This window comes from Dendrobium catenatum, unplaced genomic scaffold (genome assembly GCF_001605985.2).
Source record: "Dendrobium catenatum unplaced genomic scaffold, ASM160598v2 fragScaff_scaffold_536, whole genome shotgun sequence".
NCBI lineage: Eukaryota > Viridiplantae > Streptophyta > Magnoliopsida > Asparagales > Orchidaceae > Dendrobium > Dendrobium catenatum.
In genome coordinates this window covers 1,309,022-1,319,163 of record NW_021318998.1, presented here as the reverse complement: position 1 = coordinate 1,319,163, position 10,142 = coordinate 1,309,022, and the positions used below count along the sequence as shown (strand labels likewise).

Sequence of the window (10,142 nt, the reverse complement as noted above, 5' to 3'; positions counted from 1 at the left end):
TCTATTGGTAATGTCATCATTTTGATTTCCACTTGAATTGAATCATTTGTTGAGTTACAATCAATTAGCTTGTGGCCCTCTATAATGCATTAAAAATTAACCTCTTATGCGAGAGGTGTAAACGAGTTGAGTAACAGCATAAACGAGCTAAGTTTGTTTAGTTATTATTGAGCTTGAGCTCGACTTAAGCTCATTTACTAAGTTTGAGTTTGACTTGCTAAAAAAATTTATAGGCTCGAATTTAGCTCGTTTGGAAAGCTTGAGCTTGACGTGATTGTTGAGCTCGATTTCTTAGTTTAAATTAAAAATCTTCCAACATCAATGAGATGATTTCCTCTAAAAAAAAAAAAAAAATGTGAAATCCTTTACTAATCTGAAATTCTCAATAATCCATTGAAGAAAAATATCAAACATACTACTAAATCTAAACCCTAACTCATTCCAAAAATGATTCTAGTTTTAAATATGAAAGATTAAGACTTTGTTTGTGACAACTTTCTTACTGTTTTATGAAACAATTTCTTAGTACAAAATTTTGTAATAAAAAACTGCTTCATTAAGCAGTAAGAAGCTATCTCAAACGAAGCCTAAATTTATAAATCGAATGCATGCATCTAAGATAACCTCCTATCTCAGCATTTATTTGGATAAATATCTTCTCAAATATAATTGGATAAATATCATGAGATGTTATATGATAAATTTCAATGAATATTATTTAGCACAATCACTATATTTTAAGATGAAAAATTGACACATGTTTTTACATATGATTAATGCATTATAACAACTATTTATTAATTTTAAAACTAGATATAATAGTAAATTATTTCAATTAATTAAAGAATCATTTTTTACAATGTAGATAACACACATAAGTATATATCCTCAACAAAATATGGTAAAATCGCAAATACACCATAATCATTTATAAGTAGAAGATTGGTTCAAAAGGAATACGTATTAATTGAAGGAATTTAACCATTCGGTTCGCTAAAAAGGAAAAGTGATGGCTCAGATGCCATCTGAGCGGCCTAACGGACAAGCGACAGAGTCATGGAGATATAGAATGGCACGTGGAGAAAAAAAAAAGCCTATTACGTATTCGTATCGCGGCCCCCGCTCCACCGCCTTGGCATCATCTTCTCGCGGCTCCGGCGTCATCTTCTCCGGCTCCGGACGGCTGAGATTTCAAGAAGTAAAATCTCCTGCTTGCTCGCGGCGTCATCTTCCCCGGTGAGTATGCATTACTGGCTTTTGTGAGATTGAATGGTTGCAAATGGTTGAATGGTTGCATTATCCAGTTTTTGCTGTTTTTCTATGTGTATTGTTTACATTTACTCAAAGTTTGAATGGGTGCATTATGGAGATTGGCATTTGGCCGTATGTTTTATAGATGCAATGCCTTGATTTAAAATTTGTAACCTGAAAGATGTTGTTGCCGTTGGAGGCTTTAAGAGATTAATTAAGATGTTTAATGCTGATCATTAGCTGTTATTGTAGGATTAGTTGATGCTTGCTATGGTTTAAGGGAAATAAAAATGAAAAATCCATTTATGAAGTTCTGTCAGTGAGATGTGATTTTTATAATAAAATTACTAAGGGTATTTATGTAATTCTATAAATTACTTAATTTTTTAACATAAAATTTTTATAAATCATTTTATATCTTTCAATATGGAGTTCTAAGATTATATAAAAATATTTACAAAATAACTCATTATGTCTAGAATACAAAAGTGAAATCAAATTGCAAAGCAGACATCAAACGGTACTAGAAAGCTTATGCCAACATGTTTTAGTTTCTTAAGGCTTGAAGTGATCAAATCATCTAAGGCTTGAAGTGACCAAATCATCTAAGGCTTGAAGTTGCTCCAACCTTTTCACATATATACTCGCTTCACATTTTATCTCCAACTATAACAAAACCACTCATTCACCTGAGCATTCTCATCTCTACAACACTTAATTTCATTATTTTCTTTTAATACCCAACATTATACAACATAAAGCATTGCATGTATCACCATCTTATAAATTTTCCTCTTAAATTTGAGGGATACTTTTCTATCACAAAATAGTACTTTAACTATCCAACTTGAATTATACTAATAATATCCTCATCTATTTCACCATTGCTTCAAACAATAGACTTGAGATATCTAATACATACATTCTTTTTAATGACTTGATCATCCAACGTCATAATCCCAACACTAGATCTATCACTACTAAAATTACACTCCATATATTCAGTTTCAGATATACTCAAACAAAAACCTTTAGACTCCAAGATTCACCTCCATAATTCAAATTTTTCATCAACTCACAGTATAGTCTTATCAACAAGAAGAATATCATCAACAAAAAAAGCATAAAACATGACACATCCTCTTGCAAATGCCTCTAAGAACATCAATGACTAAAACCAAAATATACGAGCTTAAAACAAAACCTTGACATAATACAATTGAAATAAAAAAATACTTAGTCAAACCACCTTATATTCAAATACTAGTAACAACTTTTCTATACATATTCTTAATCTATACATGACAAAACAAAATAAAGAATTATATTAGATAATCAACAACCAACATAAAACCCGTTGAACGTACCATCCTCAAGACTAACCATACACAACAGCTATGTTTAAAACCGAACATATGGAAACTGCCTTCAACAATTCAAAAAACCGGCCCAACGGTAACTATCAGACAACTCCACTGGTCCCATATTCTGTCCAAAACCGGGTGCTCCATTCAACTTCTGCACATAAAGAATACAGAGACCTCCCTTATTCATTCATTCAATCATTATCTCCTTCTGCACAGCCACAGCTCGAAGATATATACATATTTTACATATAAATAAATTTATCAAAGTCTTTTGTCCACTTGCTGATAGATCAATATGCTCGCGTCCACATCATTTACACGGCCCCAAAGAAGGTTGTTTTGCGTACACATTTGTATAAACAGGACAATATTTGATGAAATGAATATCTAAAGAGTAACAGTGTGGGTATGGCTCTCATCACCATTATTCAGCACAACTGTATCGTCCAGTCCTGTTGATTAGACATCTTATCATAATCAAAATTAAATCAAATTAATAGCAACATGACATATTAATTTAATTGTGGCATGTCACTAGCAGGGATTATCATAATGTTTTTTTTAATAGAATAGTAAATGATAAATCAGAACAATTTTTGGGGCTTAAAAAAAATTCAAATTTAATCCATTTAAGAATAGTTTGATTTACTAAAGAAAATACAATATCAAATATTAGTAAATCTTTTTTTTTTTTCTCTGGAGTTCTTTTTAAAATTTAACCATCGACAGCTATCAACATTTTATTTTACATTATATTCATTTATTTTAAGTCAAATTTTTTTAAAAAATTATCTCCTATAAATTTCATCATAAATTCTTCAACTAATTTTGGACTACAAACTATAAATGTATCATCTTTGATCGATTAATTTTATTTCTAATCGTTTGATATTATAATTGATACATTATCAAAAAATTATCTTGATCGGGCACGAATCTCGATGCAAAATCAAGTTGGAAACTTCCGAAATTAAAATTGGGACCATCCGAACTTCGATTTCAGCAAACTTACTGTCGAACGAGTCCAAATTAATCCAACTGAGCGTCTCGGAAATACAAACTCAACGACACCAAATTCGACTCAATACGAGCCCAAATGAGTCCAAATTAATGACCCGAAGCACTGTTGGAAGCTTCATACCACTGTTTGAGTTACCAAACGGTTTTCAAACGTGACTAGCTTATAGTTGAATGAAGCGGCTCGACGAGATGAATCCAACGAGTCCAAGATCGCTGAATTCCGACATCATTAAGGCCTTCAAATGTCTGATAAACGGTGTAAAATCAAGGGATTCAATATCGGTCGTCCATCCAACCACTCCCCATTTTCCCTTGATCTCTCACCTATTTACGGGTCATGCCACTCCAGAAATCTATAAATAGACACATCATTCCTCTTGAAAGGGGATGGAAATAAGAAGAGAAGAAATAATAAGAGAAGGAAGAAAATGAAGAAGCTCCTCCTCGACCACTGCCGGACTTCCGCCGGACAACCACTTGAGGCCCTCGCCTCCGTCGGACCACCGCCTAACGCCGTTGCTCCGCTGGACCACCACTTGAGGCCCTCACCTCCGCCGGACCACCGCCTGAAGCCTTTGCACTGTCGGACCACCACTTCAAGCCCTCACCTCCGCCGGACCACCGCCTGACGCCGTTGTTCCGCCGGACCACCACTTAAGGCACTCACCTCCGTCGGACCACAGCCTGACACCGTTGCTCTGCCGGAGTTCTCCCGAAGTACAGTCCTCCTACTACGGTCTTTTAGACCCTAATCTCCTGCCGACTACGATCCTTCCGACCTCCGTCACCTAATATAGTCCATACGACCTCCATCACTAGATAACAGTTTTTCTGACCCTGATCTCCCGTCGACTACGGTCCTTCTGACCTCCATCAACTACAATGGTCCTTCCAACCTCCATCACCAGAAAACAGTCTTTCCGGTCTCCATCCTACCGACTATGATCGTGCTAACCAAACAAATATGTCTATATTATAACTCCCACCATATAATACACTCTATATGATGTACATTTGTACCATCAAGCCAAGGTCTTCTCATAAGGAAGGGCCTCATATGTAATCGACTGGAAATACTAATGGATTCATTCAAACTGGGCTAAGCCCCGTGATTTTTTCCCTTTTTCAGGGGTTTCCACGTAAAAACTCTGATGTCTCTTATGAACACTACACTATCTGATTGTGTGCTGAATTTTCGTACAATACTAAGACGTTAAACTATATATTTCTCTACCACCGCGAATACTCCAAGACGCAACAATACTTGTATTATCCTATGTTATCACTACATGTTCTACCCCTTGCATGAGTAACACAAATCAATTATTTATCATCTGATGTTCATATAGCATATAAATACAGGTCAATAGTTTTTCAGCAACCCCACTCAGCTGGAAAGGAAATTTAGAAAACAGGTAATTTTACATGAAACAAATCACAGAAGAAAGAATGCTCACTAATATGAAGTTCTACAAACACATCAAATGAATTGATGAGGCTCACAACACTCATAATTCCAAATCTAACAAGCAAAAGCAAAGTACCATCAACAAATAATACTCTTCTCTAAACACAAACTGATGGGGAAGAGCAACTTGTAATGGTGCAGCAAGAAGAGAAGAACAGAAAAAATGAATGTAAAGCCAATAAGGTCCACATAAATGAACCTCCTTCAAAAGATTGGCACAGAAAGTTCAGACAAGCTACATATGAATCTACATATAATATAATAAAGAGATAAAAAGGGAAGAGAAAAAAAAAAGGCAAGCCATCAGACTCACCTTCATCATGTAACAGATATTAAACTTGGACATCATAAGTTTATATATACAGATGCAACATCATTCTCCCATCTGCCTTCCATCAATCCAACTCTCGAGATTCCATTGCGATGGCTTTATTCTTAAGAAAAAAAAAACCCCACTTTCGATTTCCTTACACCTACCACAACAAACACCAAACTACTAACGAGGAAGAACGCAAATAAGAAAGCAGTCACCTCACATGCTCCTATTTTCTCCTACTCAAAACTGGCAGGAAGTACCCATCCTCTGTTTCTGCTCAGCGCTCCTGCACTTCCTGCCACGGAAAGAGCCCTGCAGTAGCTCAAGAAATTTCTCAAGGAAAGCTCCCCACTCTTCCTCTCCCATATCTGCGAGATTCACAAAGCTCGCACTTACTGGCAGCTGCTCGTTCGCACTTCTACTCCATCCGCTGCTGTTGATAGTTTTTCCATGATGACGCTGACTTTTGTCAGTAAGACTTATGCTTTTTAGTGAAAAGGACAGCTTCGAAGCATTCAAAGTTTGCTTGACGTTAGGAAACAAATCATTTTTATCTTCATATTCTTCGTCGTCGTCCTCCAAACTCTCATCTAACTTTGACAGAGGGTTCCTGCCAAAATAGTAGCTTGGAGTCCTGGAGTCAATCTCTTCACAATCAATATCAAACTGAATTTGATCTTCATCTATGTTAGTTTCTGGAAGGAATACTTCTTTTTCAGATATCAGACTCCTTGCCTCAATGCAGACAACTTCAAGCTCACTTGGCTCTTCATCCCTTCCTGTGAATTGCCTGCTCATCATGTCACCAATTTCTGCCAGGCAAAGCCCGGAGGCTGCGGCTTCCTTAAGGAAGTGGGTGCAGAGGACAAGAACACGAAGGCAGGCTTCCCTGATCATTGGAAGTTCCATTCGAAGCATGTCGGAGTCTCTGACTGGATCGAGGTTTGCGATGTATTCGAGCTCGTCATTGGAGAATGGGATTGATGCCTGAGGCCAATGGATCCACTCAAAGTATGGATCATCCAAGGTTTCCGGAAGGCAGAGACCATGGTCAATTGGGATAAGCTCCACTTGACCACCAAACTTAGCAGCTCCATCTTCATGCTTTCTCACGAGAAGATTCCCAGCATGCCTATCTGTGTTAAAAATTCTGACATCAAGTATTCCAATCCTGTGCACAGCAGCAACAGGAAAATTTGAGGTGCCATGGTCACTGGCGTCATAGTCATGAGATATGAACTGCTGGAATGAAGCAATTTTGCTTTTAGGAATTTGATTCCGGTTTGGAGGCATACTGTTACAGCTAACATCTTCATTCACATTGAACATCGAGTGTGTGATCTTCACAAGAACTGTGGGAGGAACATTTGCAAAGTTATCATGGTCAAGAAGGTATGCAGCAACTTCCCTGAATCCAGTCTCCCCAACTCGAACTGACTTTTTCAAGCCTGGCTGACCAAGAGCTTTGCCAATAAACCCCTTTGGATTATTTGGTGCGAATGGCTCTTCATCAGTTGGCTTAACAATGGCAATCCTCTCACCCTTATTGTTCCTAAAATAATAAGCACCCCCAAGCCCGTTATGAATAGGTATAGGATCCATGCCACTTTTGATAGCCTTCACAACACTTTTCACAAGCTGTTTTGCTACCAAGCAACGACTAGGGCATCCTAGTATTTCAATCGGACCACTCCTATCTCTATTTTGGAGATCCTTTCCTGTTGGAGATAAACAAGGGGTGGAAGAACTTCTGTGAATATGGCTCCTGCTCAAAAGCAATGGGGAATCATTTCGAACAGCACTGAGATCATTCTTCAGCACACGATCACCAAATGTCAGCGAACTTTCCTCAGTGGGCACATTAAGAGCAATCTGCAGTTTCCTCTTCACTGTATGGGCATTGTCCCCACGATCCAGTTCAATTCCAAGGACACAACCTGTATCAGTTTGGACAAACACTCGCCGCCTCCAAGAGGGTCTTCCCTCGCTACTCTTAATACCATGGTACTCGTTATTGAGAGATCGATTAAGGACGGCAACAGCCATTTGAGTCTGAACTGGGCTGTCCAATTTAGGAGACATGAAACAGGAAAAGAGGGACTTTGAGGTTACTGCAGCTGTAAACAGCAGCAACAGCAGGTCCCTACTTTTTCCTCTTCTTCACTCTTGAACGCACACCAAACACAGCTGATGATGCAGTCGTTGAGAGAAGAAGAATTTGTATGCAAACGATCATGTAGAAGCTAAACTGTATAGGAATGCTGCATCAGAGGATATGAGAATGGAGGGAGGTGGTCGACATTTATTGTATCTTCCTACTTCGGGTAAATCATCAAAACTGATACTTGCCCAAGAACAATAAAAGCCTGTAAATAGGTAATATCAGACAAGGCAAAACTGCTACAAATAAAACTATAAGCAAATTAAAATAAAACTCAGGACCAAAAGCATATATTATCACAAATAAAATGAACAGAGGACAAAACGGTTGCGTAATACAGCAGTTGTACATTTAAAAAATGAAAAATCAACAATATATGCAATAACTATACTAATTTCCAAATTCCTTATCACCGAGTCAAGGGATATACATTATGTTGTTAGATAGAGTCATAAAGCATGTACTATTAACGTAAATACATAGACAAATTAATGATATACATCAGATCAACAGTAAAAATAGTATCTTCAAAAACATAAATCCAGGAAATAGCGTAATACCTATGAATATATATACAAACGAAGCAAGGAAAAGAAATATATTGTTTTGGCCTGCCAGGAAATGAATGAAAAAATGGAAACAAATATACTAGCTCTCGTTTCTTTCAAAATCCAGCAATCCACAGAGAAAGGAAATTTTAAAACAGCATATGAAAACACCTTGAAAAAAATAGATTAATTGCATGTATTAATGATCCGAAAACATATAAAAGAAGAATAATCTACAATACAATTGCCAAGACCATCCAACAAAATAGCGTAACATCCCGTAGATCTAAAAATAGAACTCCTATAATCCTTATTCTTCGCAAAATAGAATCATAACCCAACAACAAAAAATCGTTGAAAAATATATTAAACAACTTAATCAAATAAATGGCCGCAAGAAGCGATGTGAAATCATCTTAAAAAGGAGAATCCTAAATAAATAGACAGAGCATATAAGTTCTTCGCTCATAGTTCCCCATAATGCTCATGATTTGTTCACATCGCAAGATTACTCGATACAGGCATATTAAGGCACTTCTAAGGAAGCAGAGCCCAAATCGCGATACAGTGAATATTACGAGGAAAAAAAAAAACATAATATGCAAGCTAAATAATCAAAATGATATAGAAACTTTAAAAATGATTTTATAAATAAGCAGCCCAAAAAGCCGAAGAACAATTGGAAGGTTCTAGATTTCTACTTGGCATACCCGGTATTTCTCCAGATCTTTACCAAACAGCATCACATCCCATAGATAGTTAAACAGCGCACCCCATAATCCTTCTTTTTTTTCATAAAATAAATCCATGAGGTATATTCGCCACCCGAAAATCCGGTCGAACACAACCAACTACCCATCATTTTCAACATTCATACCATCGTACTCCACAGATCAAGTTGAAAGCACTTAAGGCCGTTGAATCGCCAAACCAGAACAGAAACTAAATCGACAAATAGATTCAAATAAACCAAAAAATCACAGGAACTCTCTTCACCCGCCCTTTGTCGAATCAGAACGACGAAAACGATGTACGATCCCAAGTAAAATCAACCATCGCCCAAAAAAAATGAAAGATCCATTCATGAATCAAAGGCATCAGTTTGGTACACTCACCTAAGTCCAAGATCTAGCAGAAAACGCGTCAACCGCAGCCGCCCCTTTGGCCGGTCACCTCCTCCGCCGTTGAGCGGCTACAGCCGCAAACGATCCAATAACAATATATCTCCGCCGGCTCAGCAATCCGCTCTCCAAGGCGGAATCCCCTCACTGACCTCAGCTTCCCTCTCACTCCTCCCTCGTTCGCTCTATCGCTCGCTAGCATTCGCCTACGAATCTGCTTTAACCATCTCGAGGAGAAGAGGCGTTGGTACAACTTAACCATGGTTAGCAAGCTTTTTATATTTTTTCCCGGAATCATGGTTAGAAAACCAAATTTACATATTTTATTTCAGAATTATGCATGAAAGGGTCAAAGAATATCAAATTTACAACAACCCCCCTGCTTCTACTTAACCATGGTAGTAATTAAAATATCTAATAACTCTATAGTTTTTTTTAATGACTATATATATGCCTAAGTATTGGTATATTATTAATAGAAGAAAATGCAATTTTGACTATTGTTTGATGATTTTATATAAATTATATTTTTCTTTAACCTTGTAATATTTATTCAGATAAATCAAAAGTATTTATTATAATAATAATGATGAAAATAAAAATGTTAATTTTTTTAGTTTAACAATTAAATTAATTATGAATCATATAATTATGTAAATATTTCATCAATAATTAATGATCTGAATAATAAGATAAAATTTTTATTAAATTTATTATATATAAATACTCAAATAAAAAGATATTTATGAGCATTTATTTAAGGACAAAGTTAAAAAAAAAAATAGTAAGAAAGTCATTCCAAATCAAGCTAAAAAATATGAAAATTTTAATATATTTATTATTTTTATATAATAAATTTAAATTAATATGCTTAAGCTCTTTAATATTTT

At 36.3% G+C, this 10,142-nt stretch overlaps 1 protein-coding gene across 1 annotated transcript; it reads right to left on the bottom strand.

The window, feature by feature from the left end:
• Positions 1 to 5,270: 5,270 nt before the first annotated feature.
• LOC110107957 (phosphatidylinositol 4-kinase gamma 7-like) lies at positions 5,271 to 9,495 on the bottom strand. The gene is made up of 2 exons (XM_020838410.2): positions 9,247 to 9,495; positions 5,271 to 7,788 (listed from the first exon to the last, which is right to left on the bottom strand). Exon 2 carries the CDS (start codon positions 7,502 to 7,504, stop codon positions 5,663 to 5,665), a length of 1,842 nt encoding a protein of 613 aa, XP_020694069.1. The 5' UTR covers positions 7,505 to 7,788; positions 9,247 to 9,495; the 3' UTR covers positions 5,271 to 5,662.
• Between the last annotated feature and the right edge of the window lie 647 nt (positions 9,496 to 10,142).